This window comes from Manis javanica, chromosome 3 (genome assembly GCF_040802235.1).
Source record: "Manis javanica isolate MJ-LG chromosome 3, MJ_LKY, whole genome shotgun sequence".
Classification (NCBI taxonomy): domain Eukaryota; kingdom Metazoa; phylum Chordata; class Mammalia; order Pholidota; family Manidae; genus Manis; species Manis javanica.
The window spans coordinates 67,043,440-67,064,477 of NC_133158.1; the positions used below are offsets into that span (position 1 = coordinate 67,043,440).

General features: G+C 43.9%; 1 protein-coding gene across 9 annotated transcripts in view; it reads right to left on the minus strand.

Moving 5' to 3' along the window:
• SIDT1 (SID1 transmembrane family member 1) overlaps positions 1–21,038 on the minus strand; it is a 94,946-nt gene that overhangs the window by 8,666 nt on the left and 65,242 nt on the right. For 5 of the 9 annotated variants that reach the window (XM_073231658.1, XM_017655947.3, XM_073231659.1 and 2 more), the window contains 11 exons: positions 14,405–14,476; positions 12,932–13,077; positions 12,133–12,206; positions 11,083–11,149; positions 9,592–9,665; positions 8,517–8,640; positions 8,206–8,323; positions 5,987–6,123; positions 5,243–5,351; positions 3,254–3,268; positions 2,198–2,274 (listed from right to left, as the gene is read on the minus strand). In XM_073231658.1, coding sequence (XP_073087759.1) covers positions 2,198–2,274; positions 3,254–3,268; positions 5,243–5,351; positions 5,987–6,123; positions 8,206–8,323; positions 8,517–8,640; positions 9,592–9,665; positions 11,083–11,149; positions 12,133–12,206; positions 12,932–13,077; positions 14,405–14,476 — 1,013 coding nt within the window. Of the gene's footprint in view, positions 1–2,197; positions 2,278–3,253; positions 3,269–5,242; positions 5,352–5,986; positions 6,124–8,205; positions 8,324–8,516; positions 8,641–9,591; positions 9,666–11,082; positions 11,150–12,132; positions 12,207–12,931; positions 13,078–14,000; positions 14,373–14,404; positions 14,477–21,038 lie in introns of those variants that run through there. The other 4 variants (XM_073231662.1, XM_073231657.1, XM_037013113.2 and 1 more) reach the window with 4 other exon arrangements.

The following is a 21,038-nucleotide window of genomic DNA, read 5'->3' on the forward strand; positions in this document are numbered from 1 at the left end:
AGCTGGTTTTCTACCCATTACTCCAGCTCCAGAGGCCCTGCCACACCTCAGCTCCTGGTCTGTAAACACATGGCCTTAACATTAAAGTTATTGGTAAGGGCGAAAATGGAGACAAAAGTCCATCTCAAAGCAAAATTACTGTCATAGAGATTAATTTACAACCTGGTCCTGTTCCTTTACATACAACTGAAAACTTTTAGGTGCTATCTGATCATACTTTAATTTACATGGCCATTCATCTACTATTTAAAGTAGTGATTTTCTGTCTTTGTGGGTGACCCATCCCACCTTGAGGTGGTATCTTCATTAAAAAAAATTAATTCCCCTATCAGAATGGCCCAAACATTGACAGCACCAAACGGCAGCAAGGATGTGGAGCAACAGGGACTCTCGGTCACTGCTGATGGGAACGCGAAAGGTTGCAGCCACTTTGGAAGGCACTTCGGCAGTTTCTTAGAAAACAAAACAATTTTACCACAGGATCTGGCAATCATGCCCCTTGGTATTTACCCAAAGGAGTTGGGTATGCCCACATACAACTGGCACACACATTTTTATAGCAGCTTTATTCATAATTGTCAAAACTTGAAAGCACCCAAGATGTCCTTCAGTAGGGGAACAGGTAAGTAAAACGTAGTACATCCAAACAATGGAGTATTGTTCAATGTTAAAAAGAAATGAGCTATCAAGCTATGAAAATACATGGAGACGCCTTAAGTTCATATTATTAAGTGAAAGGAGCCAGTCTGAGCTGCTCAATATTCTATTATTCCAAGTATATGACATTCTGAAAAGGCAGGACTATGTAGACAAGAAAAAGATCAGGGTGCTAAGGTTAGGGAGGTGTGGGTGGTGGAGCACAGGGCATCTTCAGGGCAGAAACTGCTCTGTATGATGCTGTAATGGTGAACCCATGTCATTAAACATTTGTCAAAACCCACAGAATATACAACACCAAAAATGAGCTGCAATGTAAACTATGGACTTTGAGTCATTAGGATATGTTAGTGTAGGTTCATGGGCTGTAACAAATGCCCTGTTCTGGTGGGCCTGTTGCTAAGGCAGAAGGCCCCATATGGTGGGGCAGGGGTATGTCGGAAATTTCTGTATTTTCTGTTCAATGTTTCTGTGAACCTAAAAAAACGATAAACCTAAAAACCTGCTTTAAAAAAATAGTCTGTTAAAAGAATGCCTGTGTCAAGTAATGTAAACAGACAAACAAAAACATTAATGGCTCCTCATGGTTCAAAGCAAAGGCATGCTTAACTCAAAGTACTTACAGGTCCTAAGGGGTTTTTAAGTTTTCATATGAATAATCCCTCCAGCCTCAATTCCCTCAATTTTTAGTGCCTGTTGTTCCTGCCTCAGCTCCAGAGAGCTAAAAGATTCCCGCATCCCTTTACGTGAAGATCCTTCTGATGATAAACTAGGGGTAGGTACTCAGGGAATGCCTGTCTGCCAGCTCTGACTGCACCATGGGACAGCTGGGCAGTGGCTCAGAGGAGGTGTGTAGCCTCCCCAAGGTTATGGCCAATGAGCCAAGATACAGCTGGGACCAAGGTCCTGACCCCTCTGCTCAGTGTAGAAATGTATAATATACTGAAAACTATAATGGATAATTTTTAAAACTTGTATTTCTACTATGAAGTGATAATTACAGTAGTGAAAATATATTCTTGCTCATTGTAAAAATCTTAAAAGTCAAATGTATAAAAATGTGGAAAGTGGGAGTTCCTAATGACAGCAATTTGGGGTGACCTCATGTCCCAGTTTGCTCAGGACAGTCCTGGCAAATGCCTGCAGAGATTAATAATTAGTCCTGGCATAATTATTAATGGCAACCCTTTCACTCTCACAAGTGATCACAAAGTGATCCCTCTTTGAATGATTATATACAGGGACATCCTGTCTCGATCCTGCCCCACAGCAACGATCATTGCTTAATAGTTTTGTGTACAGGTATTTTTTCTTCTTTATATACTAGCAATAGTTCATGTACAAAAACGGAACTGCCCCAGCTTGCTTTTTATGAGTGAGAAGAGTAAATACCGTGCGTCTTCCCTCTTCCTGGACCTCAGCCACTTTGGGCCATCTGGCCTTCTAGATTCAGGGAGCCTGAGTGCCTGCCCCGAGCCTGCCCCTCCTACTGTCCCCTTCTCTCTGGGAGAGAGCCAAGGAACTCGGGAGCCACACGTACCCCGTACAGAGGCCGGCTGCACTGCCGGATGCAGTCCGTGTAGAGCACCGCGGCGGCACGCCGGAAGATCCCCAGATCTGCTGATGACACAATACACGGTAAGCAGGCTTAGTCGAGGTGATACAAAATGCTCCCATATGGCCCCAACTTTTGAGGCCAGCCAGGATGATGCCATCTTCAACTCATAAAAATGGTGCGTTGCACCTAATAGGTCAGCAAAAGATGTTTACTTTAACGGAAGTAAATGTTTACAGAAGGTGTCAAGAGGATGGGCACAAGTAACACGCGTTTGCACATAATCTGGGTGCCAGCAGCCCTTCTATGGGCTCCTTCATTTACTTTTCCTTCTGTTGATAGTTTTCTCCACTGGTGTTTCCTTTAGAGAAGAGATATCATGGGACCCTTCAATCCACCTTAAGGCATCTGCTCTCTCTAGAGGATGGGAGCTTATAAAAATTCGAACTGTATTTCTCACTGTGGTTATAAGTCAGTCAGAATTGAACCAAGAGATAGTGGAGTCTCCCAAGCATGTCCAGCAAGCCTAAGATTGTACTGAAACACAATCAAAGGGATGTTAGGTAAGATGGGGAGAAAAGAACAGGAAAGATTTTTAAAATGTAATCCTTCAGAAGAATGATATGAGTGTGCGTCTTTTAAGTGTTAAATGCACCCCGACTTTTCAGGGAGGGGTCTGTCTTTCTGTAGGTCACACTGGGGTCTGCCCAAAGCAAGCATTTCAGCGTGGGTGGGCCCCGGCTCTGCTTTGAATGCCACTCCTCTTCAAGGCTACCCCTGGGGTCAATCTGACCAGCAGTCCCTGGACTCACTATAGTGAGGGGGGTGGGAGGGAGGGGTATGTGCATGCAGTAGCCCCGAAGATGCACACCACAGGCTGGGCTGGGGTGCATTCTTGCCTCTGAGCTGCCGCGGCACCCCCCTCACACTGTCCTGCCCCACCCGGAAGGGCCATGCAGGGAACAGAGCTGGCAGGACAGCCAGGCAGGTCGCTTGTCAAGAAAGCAATCTAGACCCCTGGGGAGGGTGGCAGAACGTTACCTGTGTCAGACACATCTGAATCAGTGGGAAGCAGAGAAGAAATGAGAAAAAACGGATGTGAGAGAAAGTAGCCAAACAGGTAAACTTATGGTCATTTTATTTTTCACTCAAAATAGGTGATTTTAATTTTGTTTCCTGATCATAAAAGTAATGTTTGTTCATTATAAAGCACAGACTCTTTCTGCCTGTCTCAAACATTCAGAAGTTAACTGTTGCTCAAAGAGTGAGTCAGACTTTTCTGTGTACTTCTGAGCATCTCATGTAGTTGGCAATCCATCCTCTGTACAATCCGTCCCTGTGGTCCTTGTCTGGGACTCTGGCTGCAAAGCAGTGGTCTGGGCATGTTAGCTCTATGGTTTTCTGTCTGACTTACGAGTTGCTCTGCCTCATCAGTGCTGCCTTCCCTGTGTCATGTTTATTTGCAGGTGTGGCCTGAGGCCAAAGAGAAAGGAATACATCATTCGAGAAGGCAAAGGGAGCTCACAAAATGGGCAGAGCTTGTTGTTGCCTGAACCACTGTCCCCTAACCCAATTTTTTGCCTTTGGACTAAATTTAGGTGCAACCATTCTCACAATGGAATGGCAAATTTTCCTTTGGACTCTGATAAATCTGTTAACTACTGGGGGAAGACTCCCTGGGTATAGACATTGAAGACATGCAGTTAATCTCTAACCCAGCTGTCTTCCGTGTGTCCTTCCGTGCACCTCTCTGTCCCGCACCATGCCCAGGGAGGCTGGCAGTGAGAGTGAGCCTAGAGTGCTTATCTGCCAGTCCTTTGTGAATCAATCCTGCTGAGTCTTTGTGTGTGATGTCTTTCTCCTGTTGGGACCCTGACAGACTGTTACATGATCATAATATAATACATTAAATTTCTCCTCTGTAAAAAAGGTAAACTAATTCAGCATTGCACAATTGCATGGTACACAGGTATAAATATATTAAAAGCTCCTTATGTATTAATGGTTACTACTATTACATATCTGTTTATGATACATTTCCTCTTTTCATATTCCTGTGAATTGCTTCCCTTTTCCTTTGAAATCTCAGACACCTACCCCCTTCTTTTTGGCTCAGGATGATATATAGATCTCATTGCCCCTGACAATGACATCATTCCATGTATATGACATTTTCCCAACACTTTCTTCCTTCCTTTTTTCTTCCTTCCTTCTTTCCTTCAAATTTAATAGCTTCTTAGTCTGCTTTATGACTTTAATATTTATATACATATGATATGTGGGCTTTTATTTACAACCTTGCCTTGGGCTCCACAAATATTAGGGGCAGGCCTATGTTCATATATAATGATTTTCCTGAAATATACTACAGAATATTTAAGTCTGACTTCCAAGACTTTAAAATAACAGGTGAAATTTAAATGCTCTAAAATGATTTGAACCTACTCTCATGTATGACAAATGGCCAACTGATCAGAAGTTGATTTCTCTAGAACACTCCGCATTCAAATGTGACATGTTCACATTGTCAGGGGCAGTTTGGCAGGCGTCCTGCCTCTAAGACTGGCAAGTCAGTCTCAAAAAGTTCCAGTCCCAGATTTGAAAATAATATATAATTCATTCTTGATAACTATTTAGCATGGTTAGAGCACTGCTCTTTTAAATACTACAAACCAAAAAACAATACCCTAGGTGGAACTAGTGGTGTGAGGATCACAGTGTTTGGGAAAAACACTTTCAAAGTTCCGTGAGTTGTAAATAAAGCACTTGGGACTTGGAGCTGGAGGGGTGCCTCAGCTCTGGGATATGGCAGCGTTAGCCTCCTAGTTGAAAACAGAACTGGTGAAAACAGTTTATTACAGCCCTTTATGGGACAGAAAGCTCTTGGAGAGAATATATGCCCTTAGACAGGCACGGAATTGAGAGCACATGCTTGTGATGACCAGTTACATTTCTGTTTAACATAAGCAAAGACAGTTCTTTCTCAGGGTAAGTTAATCGGTGTGTTTAGTAGAGTAACAGGTGACTCACCTATCTTGAAGCGACCCATGTAGTAGATCTGGGTGCTGAGGGCCAGGGAGGCCAGAACATGGACAGCAGAGAAGATGAGCCAGAACCACACATCATTCTTTCCAAACACCTAGGAGTACATGGGAGGTTACCTTCGTCATGGGGTTCTCTCCAGAGAACCAACTAAAATCATTCTGTCTCTCACAGAAACCTAAGAAGTAAAAAACTGAGTTGTGCATGTCTTTGGGTTCTTTCCCCTTCTCAGAGCAACCAGGGATCTTACTACATCCAGAGCAGGATAAAGAATGGCTAACTGGCCAAATGAGACTGGAAAAGAGAAGAAATGGGAGGCAGCTGAGCAACAACAGTGAAGGGGTGCAGGGCCGAGGCGGGGACCAATGCTCTGCAAATCACTCCTGACAACCAGCACTCGCGTGCTCACATTTAAAAAGTGCTTTCTACTGTTTTAAGTCAATCTCTCCAATCAGCTTGTCCATCTCCATTCTGATCTCACATGAATCAGGTTCCAGCTTTATATTTAAACTCTCCAGGGGTAGTTTGACTGGTGCCTATAGCATTATTTAACATAACTACCTAAATAACTAAATAAAATGCCACGACTGGACCAACAGTGAGAAGGTGTCAGGATTATGATGAACTCAAGCCTGTTCACCTGACATCCAACAAGCAAACAGCAGAAACCCTCAGACCTCCCGAGAGGACCCTTTGGGGACGCCTGGCTGGAGGCTGTCGAGGGGGACGCACCACTCCGAGGACGGTGAGCGTGATGACCACGGCGAAGGACGCGTAGGCAGCATAGGCGCTGGCGTTGATGTCAGGGTGGCGCGTCTGATAGAGCTTCAGCATGCAGAGGCCCGCGATCATGTACATGAAGGAGGTGTCTGAGGGCGCGGGGGAGGGGCCGAGACAGTCAGGATCCCGTAGGCAACCGACAGATTCCTCTTCAGCCCAGGAGACCCCCTCCCTTCAGGCCTTGGAGGATTGGCCGCCCCCAGACTGTGTGGAGGCCTCCAACATGCCAGTCTTCCCGGCACATTCTCTGGGCAGATCCCACAAACTCCCCTTCTCAACCCTTCCAAGGCTCTTCCTAGTTCACAGAATTAAAGTATCTGATATGACAAATAACTGACTATCCCACTTGCAGGGGTATGTGCATTTGAACGCTGGTGTTCATCAGTAACAGAAGAGCCCCCAGTGGTGAGAGTTAGGGCAGGGACAATAAAAAGAATCCTAGCTGGGTGTAGGAGGGCCTTCTCAGCACCCTGAACTGTAACCACACCGATTACTGCTTTACAACCTAGGGAAGGAACACGGCTAGAATTAAATGTGGCTTAGCTGCATGGGAATTAGAGAAAAGCAAATTAACACAACAATGCAATATCCCTTGTCACTCAAAAATGTACCAAAATTTAAATGTCTGACAATAACACATGTAAATGACAATGTGGGGAAATGGGAACTCTCAAGCAGCTGGTGGGAATGGGAATTAATACTCCAGAGAGAAACTTGGAAGTTTTCAGTAAAACGGAAGATGCATAAACCAGGTGACCCCCAAATTCTACTTCTAGGTATCCCAGGGGCCCCTCTCACATGTGCACAAAGAGACATACAAGGATGTTTATTGCAGCGCTGTCTGTAATAGTAAAATAGTGGCAACCTCTAAATGTTCAACAGAGGGACTGATAATGTATATTTTTATTATAGAATACAACAATCTTTAAAAATGGATGGACTGGATGTTCTTGATTCAATACTGATAAATCTTGAAAACATAAGGTTGCATGAAAAGAGAAGGCTGCAGAACACAGTGTGGTAAGTTAATAATTTCCTACAAATGTAGTAAAACTATAAAAAAAATGGAAGGATGAATGCAAAATTAATCAGCTATTGCCTCTGCAGAAAGAGGGACTGGGGTAAGTTTGGAATGCAGTTCCAAATAGTTCTTCAACTTTATCACAATGTTTTATTTCTTAAAAAGTAGATTTAAGGAAAATATTTTGAAATGTTGGTATTGCTCATTCTGAGTGGCGAATGATATTGTTTTCTATAGTTTTCTCTATTAGAAGTGTTTTCTAATTTTAAAAAATCGAATGTGACAGAGACTTTCTGTGATGCTCTCAGCTAACAGCCTGAGGCTAGATAGAGGACAGAGGTATCTGGGGTGGGTCTCATTGTCTAGAGGTTGTCCAGTCTCCTGGGCTGCCAGGATGGGTGTCTCAACCCAGGCCTGAGCTAACCGGCACACAGGGAATGATCCTGGATGCACCTTGTGATGGTTTACGCTATTGAGATGTGAGGGGACATCATCTGGGGGTTTTTGGAAGAAGAGTTTCCTTTCTCTTAAATGAAGGCTACTGGAAGCCAGCTCGCTGCCTCCTCCAGACATTGTGGGGGTGGAGACAGGAAGCCAGGACCTGCTGTAGCTATTTTTGCCACCACCAGTTCCCTGATAGCCTGAGGAAAAATGAACATGCAGGCTGGGCACCACCAAAGGGATCACAGAGAAGGGAGTCAAAGCCACCAGGTAAAGCAATCACAAGCCTTTTCCACCTCTGGACTTTCAGTGAGCTGCTAAGTATTGTTATTTAATCCAATTTGAATTGACTTTTCTATTACTTTCATCCTAGAGCAGTCTAACAGATAAATTAGGCCAAGTTACACGGAGGGACCTTTCCAGATGTCCTTTGGTGGTTACTATCTGACCTGCTGCCCAATAGTTATTTTATGGCTGGCTTGCAGATCTAGCCATGGGATCATTATTCAGTGTTACTAGTATAAAAGGTAGTCAGAAAAGATGGTGCAGCATGTGGAAACCAGGTCTCATGACGAGGTGCCCTCAGATCACTTCAGCTCACGTGCAATGTCGTTTAATTCTGGCAAGCATGGCTTTGGGCCTTTGGGGAGGGTCCCAGAACAAGACTCCTGTAACTCCAATCTGTGTAGTCGATGTAAATTCTAATTACCAAACTGGAAGTTGGAGTAATTAGGGCAGACGTGGTAGCAGGCACTGAGCACTCCTTCCATGATCAATGCGATGCCCATGGCATAGAAGAGACCAAAGTGTTTGGGAATCCCATACTCCTGGAAAAGGAGAAAGTGCGGTCAATAGAAAGATAGCCATTAGTGGCGGAGCACAGAATCTGGAAGCCCGCGCTTCTAGCCTCCAGTGGTCCATTAGACATCACCAAACGAGAGGTCCCTCCCCTTGGCAGAGCCTGTTTGGAGCCACAGCCCTTCCCAGTTCCCACCTTCAATTTAGCCACCCTTCCCTCACCATGGCAAAGATGTCTTTGGCTTCTAGGGCTCTTCGATGGAGAATGTCCCGGTGTAAGACTATCAGTAGGAAAAGGAAGCCCAGGAGCACATGGCCCAGGTTACTGAGAATGTTGTTGAAGGCACTGAAAGGATAAGAGAGAAACCACGAGACAGTCAGGGCCACTAAAGAGATTCAGAAAATGAGTAATGCATGAATGAGTGGGTGAACTCAGCATTCCGGGGGTTCCACTTAGCCTTATGATGAGATTTCAGGGATGGAAAATCATCAGAGATCATCTTTAGCCTAACTCCTTCCTTTGAGGATGCTTAGCCTGTGATGATGTGTCCGTTTCCTCTCTGGGATGTCTGCTTGACTTCCCTGGCACCACCCAGTCCTTTCTTGTCCCATGGCACTGGCATGGTATGAACCCTGGGAAAGAGCTGCTCCAAAGATGGGCAGTTTGGCCAAGTGCTCCACCTACATTGTGAGAGGGAATTCTTGTAGACGGACCCAAGTTACATGTCAATATTCAGCTCTGTGACTGAATTTCAGGATAAGTGTCAGCTGGTCACAGCCAGCAGCTTTATTTCAGGAAACTGAGGCTAGTTCAGTTCTGGAACAAGAAGCCAGTTTCCCAACTCCCATGCAAATGTCCTTTCTGTTCCTCTACATTCTGGTGGTTGGAGCAAGGCCGTGGAGGCAGCAGGCCTGGCCTCAGTTCCGACGTCACCAACGGGTGAGCACCTTCAGTAAACCCTTTTCTAAGCCTTAGAATGGGGTGGGGGTCATAATAACTCTCTCTGTCTTATGAGGTTGCATAACAGAATAAATGGCTCCCAGCTCACATCCACGGACATGTCATCCCAGCGAGGGGCCTGGGGCTTCCAGACACACCCCTACCCTCTTCTCAGCAGGGTGAACTCAGGATGCTCCCTGAGGAATGACAGAGGCATCCTGGTCTCAACCTCTTCCAATTTCAGTCCTCTTTGCCCTTGACTGGGGTTGTTTTTAGTAGTTTTAAAAACTGAAATCACAGTACCACACAGGAAGGAGTTGCCAAATGCCTCCTGGGCAGCCGGAGGACTGGGCTTACCTCAGGACACCCAAGGGGTGAGCACACAGGAAGTTGTAGTAGCAGATGTCCTGGTTGCCGGTGACATTTACCACCTGCAAAATCAGGAGTGGGGAGAGGAGAGGCAGTTTTTTTCCGTCCCCTGAGCCCAGCCTGAAATTTGAGAGCAGACGCTGCTCACAGGGGTACTTGGTCGGTGATCTCCAGGGCCACCAGCACTCTGCTCAGCAGGGTCTCATCATCATCATCATCATCGCCAGCTTCGCACAGCCGGGCACATTTCCTTCAAATGCTACCGTCTTTCTTTGAACCAAAATAGTCTGTGTCCCCCATTCCCTGGCCTCAAGGTGGAATTCATGAGTAAGTTTCCTTCATTCTCATTATTTAGCAGTAGTGTGAAAGGATGCTGACACTGTGACCTGCCATTTAGGACCATCATGACATGTCCTATTTTCTAGGTGGATGCTGGGAGGCTATGGAGCTGTCCCAATCTCTGCATGGAAATGATAACCACAGGGCAGGCAGACATGGGGAGATGTGTGTTCCGTCTTTCCTATTTATCACCATCTCTACCCTAAAGAACCTTTCTAGGTGACAGCACAGCTGTATCTCCTGACAGGCCGCAAAATATTCAGAGAATATTTAAATTATAAACAGTGGTGGTCATATCTAATTACATAATAAGTACAGAGTTGGCTAAATACTATCAGACAGCTGTGTTTCAAACTTGGCTGTACATTGGAATTATTGGGGGTTTAATCAATACGGATGTCTGGTTCCATTCTCAGACTCTCTGACCTAACTGCTGTGGGATACAGTTTGGACATGGATTTTTAAAAGCTCCCTAGGTGATTTTAATTCACAGCAAAGTTGGAGAGCCACTATGTTAGAAACACCTTCAGCCTCCTGCTGTTCTAAGCATGCTTTCTCATGTATAATAAATCCCAGAAAAGGTCACGTAAGTCACCTGGGCTCTAGGGTTCTATGAAGGAGCAGTTCAAAGAAGGGGATTCTCAAGCTGTTTCAATAATTGTTTTTCTTTACTTTCTTTTTCTTTAATAACTTCATTTGATTTTAATATCTTACTGGTTTTGTGAAGTTTTTAGTTTTACAAAAGATATTTACCCTCAGTGAGAAGGCAAACGCTAAACCGGACATGAAGGTTTTTTGTTTTGGCCTGGAACTTTATTTACTTTACTCATTATCCCATGACAATCAGAAGTTCAAACTGGTGAATAACAGATGGAGTTGATAAATAATATGACTGATGAGTGCAGGGTGGTAACTTCAGACTGGTAATTAAAATCATGTAAGAGCTCCCAGGTCCCTCTGTGATTAAACAGTTAGGAACTAGATTTCAAGTCAAAGAGGTAGCCATGGAGAAGTACAACTGAAACCCAAACAGATGAATTCTTGGACCTAGCTCAAGTTACACATTTCTCCACAGGCCACAGCAAAGATCCTTCCCCGCAGTAGGAAAGCTGGGATTCTGGGCTCAGGCGCAACACTTACTGTCTGGTAGGTGATGACCAGCTGTATCACGGGCAGCGCATAAAACACAGCAATGGTGATGATGTTCCTGGGACGGCAGAAAGAATAAGTAGGTATTTCCAGATGGACAATGGAGTTTTTGCTCATTTTTTAAAAAAAGAATCCTTCCACCCCAATACTCACTAGTTAATTTGCAGAAGTAATTAAACACTGATTGTGCATTCTTACTTCTTTGGCCTTCCTCTCGTACAATCATTGGTAACCAGTGCAAATAATACTTGCTTCTGGTTCAGCCAAATTATTAATGAGGGTCTGTCTCTTTAGGATGTTGTTAGACTAAAAGTAATCTGAGTGTAAGTAATGGGAGGTGGATCACAAGAAAAGCACAGTGTTGACTCATTCTTGCCAGTGTAGTGGTTCGCTTAGATACCTCTTTGTCCCAAAATGATCTTCCACTATGAAATTCCATGGGGCCCCCCACTGTCCCTTGTTTCCCTGGAATATCTGTTTCCAAGTAAAAGGGCATTCCTTCCAGAGAAAAGAGTGGGGAGAGCTGTCACAAGCATGGCAGCTCAGCCTCTTGGCTTAGAAAGGGGGCCCATCTATGTGTTTGACCATCGTAGGTCTATTTATCATTGGCTGGTGGCATCATCTCTCAGGGTGGTTTCCAGCTACTCTGAGATGCTCTAGGCATCTGGTCCCTGAAATTACTGGGTTCTTCCAGGGGCAAGACATGGTGAGAACAGAGAATGGCTGTCATTCACTGTGTCATGTGGAAGGTAGCGACATTAGTGTTACTATTATTTATTTTTCTGGAAGAGGACTTATTGTGCCTCCTAAACATATGGAATTCTACCACCATTCTTATTTTTACTTTGTATTCATTGTATTAGGGCTGGTTGCCTTTTATAGTTTATTTTTGTTTTTCTTATGGACTGTGGCATGGATCCTTGAGCACATATGTCTCTTTTGTTTTAGACACAGATATCTATGCCATAGTGGTTGTGGCTTTTACAAAGAAAACCTTAATTTTACTTAAGGGAACCACAGTTCTGGTGGTCATCTACTCACCAAAAATAAATTTTATATTTTTTGCTGACAATTCTCCGGTCCTTCCTGGACAGGTCTGACAGGTAAAGGAACACCTGGGTTATCAGATAAAGAGAGAATGCAAAGCTGTATTTGTTTTTTTTATGGAAGATATAAAGGAGAGTTTTAGAACTTTTCAATTCAGTCCTTCACTAGGGACTAAAATTATTTAACAAGACTTTTATTTGAATTTTGCTTTCCCCGGATTCCTTAAAAAATCCTGGTATTGCCCTTAAAATAGTAAGAATTGGCTGGTGTGGAATCTACTGGGAGTCTTGAATGCTTCTGGTATCTCAAGAATTGGTTTCCCAGTGTTCAGAGATGTCTGATACGTGGCTCTTGAATTATAGGATTGAAGCTGTGCAATTTCCCTTCATATCTCCTACTGGATGCAGTGCAAGATAAGAAATATATGCTAGAAAGAAATGAGTTTTACTCCTGAGGATGATATATACAGAACCAGGGAGTTTTACCAGGTATACCCCTCAAGGAATCCTTTCTTCATCACCCACAGTCAGCCATTTCAGGCCCTGAGAGTGTGTTTTAATGCTCTGTGCTTTTTAATGCTCTCACTTTCTGCCTCTAGCAAGAAGTGCTAATTAGCGGAGTATTGCTTCTAGACTGTGCTTATGTTTTATCTCAAAAATTTTATCTGGGAAATTTGACTTGCCCTGAAGGGAAAGAAAGAAAGGAAACAGAGGCATTGCTGAAGCTGGCTTCTGCTGAAGCTGAAGACTGCAAACTCTCTGCCTCCTCCACGAGTGCGGCCAGGGTGAGGTACCTTGGTCCGGATGACGTTCTTATCACTCTCAATGTCTGGCATGGTGTCGAAGTCGCTCTCGTCCACGGAGCTGTCTGTGTCCGACTGGCCGGGCTGCCCACCATCTGAGGAGGACATCTGCCTGCCAGGACTGGAGCTCGACTCATCTAAAACAGAGAAAACTCGTCTGCCTTCCATGGCCCAGAAGAACCCATGGAGCCCATTCCTCTCTGCAAAAAAAGACACAGTGCTGACTCATTCTTGCCAGTGTCGTGTTGGTAAAATCTAACTCTTTACCGATAACTCATGTTCTTTCTCTCAGTTCCTCCTCAATGGACTTCTAATTTTCCTCGTCTTCTATTTTTATATTTAAATTGTCTATTTCTAGGGCTGAACACATGTTAAGAATATAAAGGCATCTGTTCTGTTAACTATTTGGATGCAAAAATAATATACATTATGTTTCATATTTCAAAATATGAACATAAATATATGAACATTCACATGCACATAGTTATGTATAGCATCTACCACGTATATGTGTAAGTACACACATATCCAGTAGCTATACATTTTCGGTGGATAAAGTATTTATACACAGAAATTCCCCACATGCTGAATCTATGATTGTATAATGAAAACAACACTCTCAGGAAGAAGAATCCTTGTGTTCCCGTGAATGTTTCCCAGAGCAGATGGGAATTTGTGCAGCTTGATGAGCACATGAGCTGAGCCTACCTTCTGCTTTATTCTTCTGTTCAGATGGTTAAAAAAAAAACTCTGTTCTCGCAGAGCCAGAAATAAGCAGCCTGCACTGAGCCCATATGCTTCTCGACATTACAGAATTACAGGATCTCCAGTCCCTCTATGCTGACATTTTAAGATGCCCCATTCAAAGGCCCATAAGCGTCATGGAGGTGCATGGAAGCAGCAATGGACGTCTACACTAACAAGTCAGGGATAGGAATCCTGTCCCATTCAGGCCACGTAATGAACACTGGAGATTGCATGTGAATGACTGGGCGGCAGCGAGCAGCTTCATTATGAAGTTAGCCAAAAGGAAAGATTGTCAGGCCACAGCCGTGTTCACCTGTGGCACAGCCTTAGTCTTCCGGGCGCCCTTACTTCACTGAAACCTGGGAACGAAACAGCTGGTCAGTTGATGTTGGGCTCCCTGACCTTAGGCTCTGACACATCTTTCACGCCCTCAACTCATCGACTCCCCACGGGGGTCTTGATAGTTGATGGTAGCCGTTGTAGGGAATTCTGTTCAAATGTGGCTAGCAGATCCTAGACACAGGATAATAGAACCTGAGGAAGAGCTGGAAGAAACCTTCCAGATCATCCAACCAATTCATCTTATCAAGAAAAAGCAATCTTACGTGATGACTGCCTTGCCCACTCTCACAGGTATTAGTGACTGGACAACCCTTGGTGTCCTATTCTCTGGAGAATTAGGAAACTTTTCCATAATGGACTCATTGTAGGAAATACCTATTGCCCCATAATTGCTCCCTTCAGGGGTGCTGGCAGCGATGGGCTGTGACGCCGCCATGTTTCCAGAGCCTGTTGAAAAGCAAAGCAAAGAGGCAAACACTTAATGTCCAGCTGCTAAAACTAAACGATGCAAGTCTAAGTAGTTTGAATCATCAGGCCACAATATTTTAAATTTGATTTTCTTTTTGCTCTAACAAAGGAGTCACTAAACTATGGCCAGCAGGCCAAATCTAGCCTGCCACCTGTTTTTGAATGGCCCTTGAACTAAGAATGATATTTACATTTTTAAGTGGTTGGGAAAAAAGTAAAAAGAAGAATATTTCATGATGGGTGAAAATTATATGAAATTCCAATTTCAGTATTCACATATAAAGTTCCATTGAAACAGAGCCATACTCAGTTGGGTATGTCAATGGCCGCTTTTAGCTACAATGGCATAGTTGAGCAGTTGTGAGGGAGACTATGTGGCCCACAAAGCCCAACGTATTTACTATTTGGCACTTTACAGAAAAAAAAATGCTGATTTCTGCCTGACTGGATTGTAGAATCACAAGAATGAAAGAGAAAGAGCATGGGTCCTGAAATCATTGTGAGGAAGGCCACCACCAAACAGAAATACCAGGAGTGAACCCTGATGAAGGCTCTGTGACTTGAGGGTCTGTTTGTTACAGCACTTAGCAGTGCCCTAACCACAGGCAGGATGAGCCCCGAAGGAAGGAAATTACTGTGCTGCTTGGAACAATAAATAATGACAACATGAACTGAGGATGTGGAGCATTTTGGGTTATTTTGAGGGACATTTAGGAGGTTGCATAGGCATATTTGTTGCCAAATGGTTGCTGGCAGTGAGAGAAAAATAGATGTTCCTCAAACTTTCCCATTGAAGGAAACTTTGCAGCAGGGAGAGTGGGCTCATTTCTCAGAGAGTCTGGGGGTGTCATCTGGAGCCACCCTATCACAAGCATCAGAGAAAAACATCTCCCCACCTTCTCATTGGTTATTGCCAAGAACCTGCCCCATGGAGCTTCTTAATTTTTGAGAATCAGACAGTGCTGAACCATGAGAGCACAAACCACAGAAAAACAGACATTTGGGCAGTTTCTCTGACTCTGACTTAGTGAAATAATATTTCCAGAAGCCCCACTCATATGTGGAGATGCACAAGAATGTTCCTTCACTGACTCCTGACCTTTTTCAAGGATCTGGGATATTGTCAACCTGGTGGGAATTTCAATCAAGTGTCTTCTCTGTGAGGTGAGATTGCTTTGTACTACAGGAAAAGAAGTCTGTGAACTAACTGGTTGGTCTCTCGTGCTATTGTAGGAAATATATTTTCAGTGAAGACTCATAACTGAGGGTACTCTGTAATACCCTTGCTGTAAACATGTTTCCATCTCTTTATTGAAAATGCAGTTCGTTACAGTTTGCATCAGCGCTACAGTGCGTGATGCATGTGAAAGAACCAAAAGCCTGGGACAGTTCATCACTTGTCAGGTCAGCTCTTCATCCAGCTCTCAAACTGCATTTCCGCTGCTGGGCAGTACAAACATTCACGGTTTTACAAGCCAATTTGTAGGCTTTAAAGCCAATTTGTGGCTTTAAAAAGCCAATTTGTTTTTACTTTTTGTGTGCCCATTCATTTTTCTCCATGAAGAAAAATATTTTAATCCTAAATTAAAAATATTTAGTCAGGTGAGGAAAGACAAATCTGATGGCTTTGGAGACTCAATTTCCTTCCTCCTTTTAGAAGCTTCACCAAGAGCTGGCTCAGCTGGACAGCAAGGCCTGAGGCTAACAGCATTCCTGGCAGGCTAGGTCGTTCCAGGGGTCCTGGGAATGCAGACCCTGGCCCTCAAGGCATCCTTCTGGGCATTGCTCCTAGGCTTGAAGATTCCTTGACATTTTTCTTATTATTTAGAGGCAGTGGATGATTCTTGGCCTTTCTTGAGCTCACCCTAAATACGCAACATGGCATCAACACCTCCTGTGGGTTTCATCCAGCACCGAGGCAAAGAAACAGGTTGCTTTCAGCCACTTGCATTTGAGAGATGAAATCTTTTGAGCCCAACAACAGGGTATGGGAGGACATTGTACATAACGTGACTGACTGTGACCTCTGCTGACAGGTTTGGCCATGGTTACAGAAAAGAGCCTTGCGACTGCTTCAGCTGCTCCTACTGTTAACCCTACCAAGAGCTGCTGTGATCACCACCACTACCAGCACTGCTACTAATACTCATGCTTCTATTACTAGTACTGCTACTGCAGTCCGTGCTACCACTACTACTAACTACCAGCAGCACCACCACCACCAGCTCATGGTTATCGAAAACTTACTGTGTGTCAGGCACTCTTCATTTTTAAACAACCCTGGGAGTTGGGTACTATGATCACCATTTAAAGGAGGCACTGAGAGGTCAGTGATTTGGGGTCACTTAGATAGTGGGTGGATAGTGGTTCATTGTACTGGTTTCAATTACAACTTATATTCTTAGTTGAAAGAAACACAGGACTTTTCCTTTAAAATATAAATAAGTGGCAGGAACCAGGTTACTTGCATGGAGTGCTCAAGAACATCTTTCAAAAGAGATAAGGAAGTTTAGGCTCATTTGCATCTCCACGTATAATCGACTCATATTTTAAAGAAATAGCTACAAACCTTTGCTTTTCAGATTGGCCCCCACTGCTTCCCAAGTGAGTCCCTGGGTCATGCCAGCATCTTCTTTCTGCCTAGTTCCCTGTGGGGACCCTACCAGAAAGCACTGTACTGGTCCCATCATGTTCTTTTACATTCCCCTCAGTATTTCACATTTTCCTCTTTTCGTGCTTAAGCTCCCTTTAACCAATAACCTATGCTCTGGGTTTAAGATATAATTTTAAAAAGCATTGAGTGTGCTAATATGTGCAGGATAACATGAAAATCATAAATCCCAGCACTTTTGGCATATGGGAAATAGAAACGCTTAGGAAAATGCTTGAGTTCTATTCTGACAAGAGGTTGAAATGGTTTGTGGGAGCCAATGTTTTTGTGCATAGCCAACAGAGAAACACAAAAGCTAAAATGAAAGCAAGTGCCACCACTGTTTGGTTAGGTGACAACTTCATTAAGAAGAAAAAGGCAGCTGTGCAGGTGTGTGCAAACTTGGCTGTGCCATGGATTTCTGTACTCTGCTCTGGCTTGTAACTGAGCAGGGTCTGGTTTTGATGTGGTCGGTGGCCCTCTTCACCCGGAGGCATCTGCACCAACATTGGCCCTATGATGGACAGCAGCGTCAAGATAATCCTGTGCACAGTTGCCAGCAACAAAGATGTTTTAACTTTGTAGACTTCTATAGGCACAATTTAAATGAGATTGGCCAACACGGGCACAGTACTCTATTAATTTTTCTAATGTCTAAGGCCTTCTTAGAATGCAAAAGCCAAAGCATTTCCTCAGAAACTTGAAAAGTGGTCAATGCTCCTGGAAGGTGACCCCTATTTATATTTAACAGTGTGGTTTTTAGACAAGAGTTAAACACAAAGTAACCACTTTGTAGGACAAACCAATACATTCTGGCTGGGAGGAAACAAACATACAAGGTGTGAAAGAGCTCATCTGAACGAGGAAACTTGTTCTGGTATCTTTTCTCTGAGCACAGGCCCTTTACCATCTGTCTGCTTTACCAACACAGGATATGCTTGCTTTTTATGTTAAATGCTCTCGATGAGGACAAAAATTTCATTTCATTTTGAGTATGTTTAGGTCTTTCAGGGACTTCATATTTGTAATTGTCCTGCTTGCTCTATCTCTGACTCATGAGGTCAGAAACTGAAGAGGGAGTCAGAGATAAGGTGACCTAGCTGCTGTGAGATTTCATCTTTGTGCCAATTAGCTACTGATCCCAACTAGTTTCATGCTTTGTTCCAAAAGCTGTGGAGAAAATGGAGAAAACCACTAATCTCTGCAGAGGGATATAAAAGTAAAATTCTTCTAAAAGAAAAAAACTGAGCAAGAAATGTCAAGGAAATGCAGACAAAGAAGAGAGTCGGGAACAGAGTCTGAGAGTCATTGCCACAGAGCCTGATGCTGGCCTGCACGCCTCGACTCCCACACACTCAACACAGCTGCTTGTCTTATTCCGGCTGGACCCTGTCTTTGCTAAGATGCTGATCCAGCAATGACTGTAGCAAGGAAGGATTTGGTTGACCATTTGGCTTTTAAACCTGCAAACTAGTCAGGTTTGTTAAGCTCTGTCACTTGAGGAAGTAACTTCACGTATGTTGGACCCCAGGTTCACGGTGGCAGCTCACATGCTCCCAGAGGCCTGTGAGGCACGCTTCCTTTCTCTCTCCTTCCACTTGGTAAGTACATTCCTGTACAGGTTCTTTGACAGTGATGCAAAACATGGGGTTTCTCCCCTGATCAAGCCATTGGACGAAATGTTTTTAGAGCACAGAACCTTTCCTAGTCCCCGTCAGATGACCACAGAGGCCCCTGGCTTAAATGCTGAGTGATGCAGGGAGACATTTTTCAAATGCAACTTTAAAGACAAATAAATGCAGAGGAGCCTACAGATTTTCCAAATGCAGCTTTCTTATCATTACATAATTAAAACAGAGCTGCCATCAATTTGGCAAGCTGTAGGGATCTGGTTCCATTTGCTCCACCTCAAGCATACCGCAGGTGAAAGCATCAGGCCAGGTTCCTCAGCTGTCTAGCTCCAATTTGGTTTGGGTAGATTCCACTCAAGTCTAGTGGGGTCCCCTTCCCGTTTCAGACATCGCTCCCAGCATTTTCTCTGGGCACCAGCTGCCAGGGCACTTCCTGTTGCTCTGAGCTCCACTGAGCTTCCTGCAGCTCCCACAGTCACACTGATCCTGGGCCTCTGGAGAGAAAGACATGTCTGTATCCTTGCTCCTCTCCAAGGGTTCCTTCCCTGAATGTCTCCTATTGGTTTTGAAATAAGGGAAACACTTGCTTCTGTCTACTGCCAAGGCTGGTTTCTCAGTGGTGTTTGACAGGAGTCACTAGCGGGTCTTTTCCTAGGGTAGAGCTTGTCTGCTTTGCTCTGGTCTTAAGCTATCCAGTGTTGTCCCACTACTGGTCATGTGCCATCTTTCCCCATCACCTCCCTGCATTACAAGCATTCCTTATTTCCTTACTATTGCCAAGCCCTTTGCAGTGAACATTCCTATTCCTCATTTCCAAGCTTGCTGGGATTTTGTTCAGGTGTTCTCACCTGGGCTTTGCAGCCCCTGTGTTTAAGTCAGTGATTCTCAATCAGACAGAGGGGTGGGAGGTTTTGTTTGCCCCCAAGAGGACATTTGTCAATGTCTGGAGATGTTTTTAGTTGTCACGAGGAAGAAAGGTACTACTGGATTCTAGTAGGTGGAGGTGAAGGAGGTGATTAAACATCCCACAAGGTACAGGACAGCTTCCCACCACAAAGAATTTTCTGGCCTGTAATGCCAATAATGTTGAGTTTGAGAAACCTTGGTCTTAGAGAAAGACGACTTCACCCTAATTCTATAAGTAGGCCTAATTGAGCTGTAGGTAAATCTATTCCTTCAGTGTGACTGGTTTAACAGTAAGTATATATTCACTCTAGGCCAACGAAACACAAGATGTTGTTGGGTGCTTCTGAAAAAGTCCTTCCCTTTGGACATTGTCAGGTGAGGGTTTAGACCTGATCCAACTCCCCACCAGCACTGACAGCAAGCAGAGCCAAGGGTATGACAGGGACAAGGACCAGGGCCACAGGACTCAGCCAGTCCTAATGCCCATGCTTCTGCTCAGCTTCTAGGGAGAAGAACCTCTTTATCATATAAATGTGTTGGAGACAAATGTTGTTATTTGCAGCCACATGAATCCTAACTGATGCATCTTAATTGGTTTTTCCTTTCGGTCACTCACTCATTGCTGCTTGCCATCTGAAGGGTGCTTCTAGCTCTTAGCTTTCACAACCCTCTTGATCTTGGACGATGATCTGGCTCTGTCCACCATCTCTGCCTCACTGTTTAGGCGACCCTTCTGAACATGGAATCCCTTTAGTTGTCATTACAATAATAAAATGACTTCACTCATACAATAAAAATAACAGACTACCCACTCACAGAGCATCGATGGAATCCAACCCATTCACACTTTCTAAGGTCAACAGACCTAAAATAAGAGCAAAACCTAGAGAACCCTGGAGGAAAAGGGAAGAGACCCAAAGAGAAGGCAAATGCACTTGAATTTATGAATAAAAGGGACACTAGTACTTAGCATTTCAAAGACACTAAAGCAGATGCCTTTTTTAAATTTTTCATATTGGTAGTTAAATGTTATTAAATCAAATTGCCTGGAGAAACAGACATACTGACATTAAGGAAGATAAAAGTCAAAGGAAGCCAGCAGAAGCAGCCTTCTAGCAGAAGGAGATATGGTCTTGCTGGGTGGAAGAGGGGCTCAATTTGTGGCTTTCTAAGATTCTGAGGGCTCATTTAAGTTTAGAAAACACAGAACTAAAGATTTGTTGAATGTGACTTAAAAATCAAGTCTCACTTCATCCTTTCTTTTCCAAATGATCACTCTCTGGGAAATATCTTATGAGCGCTGAGTAACTCATGGTGATGCAGGCTTTTTAAAAATGAGGATATTTACAAAAGC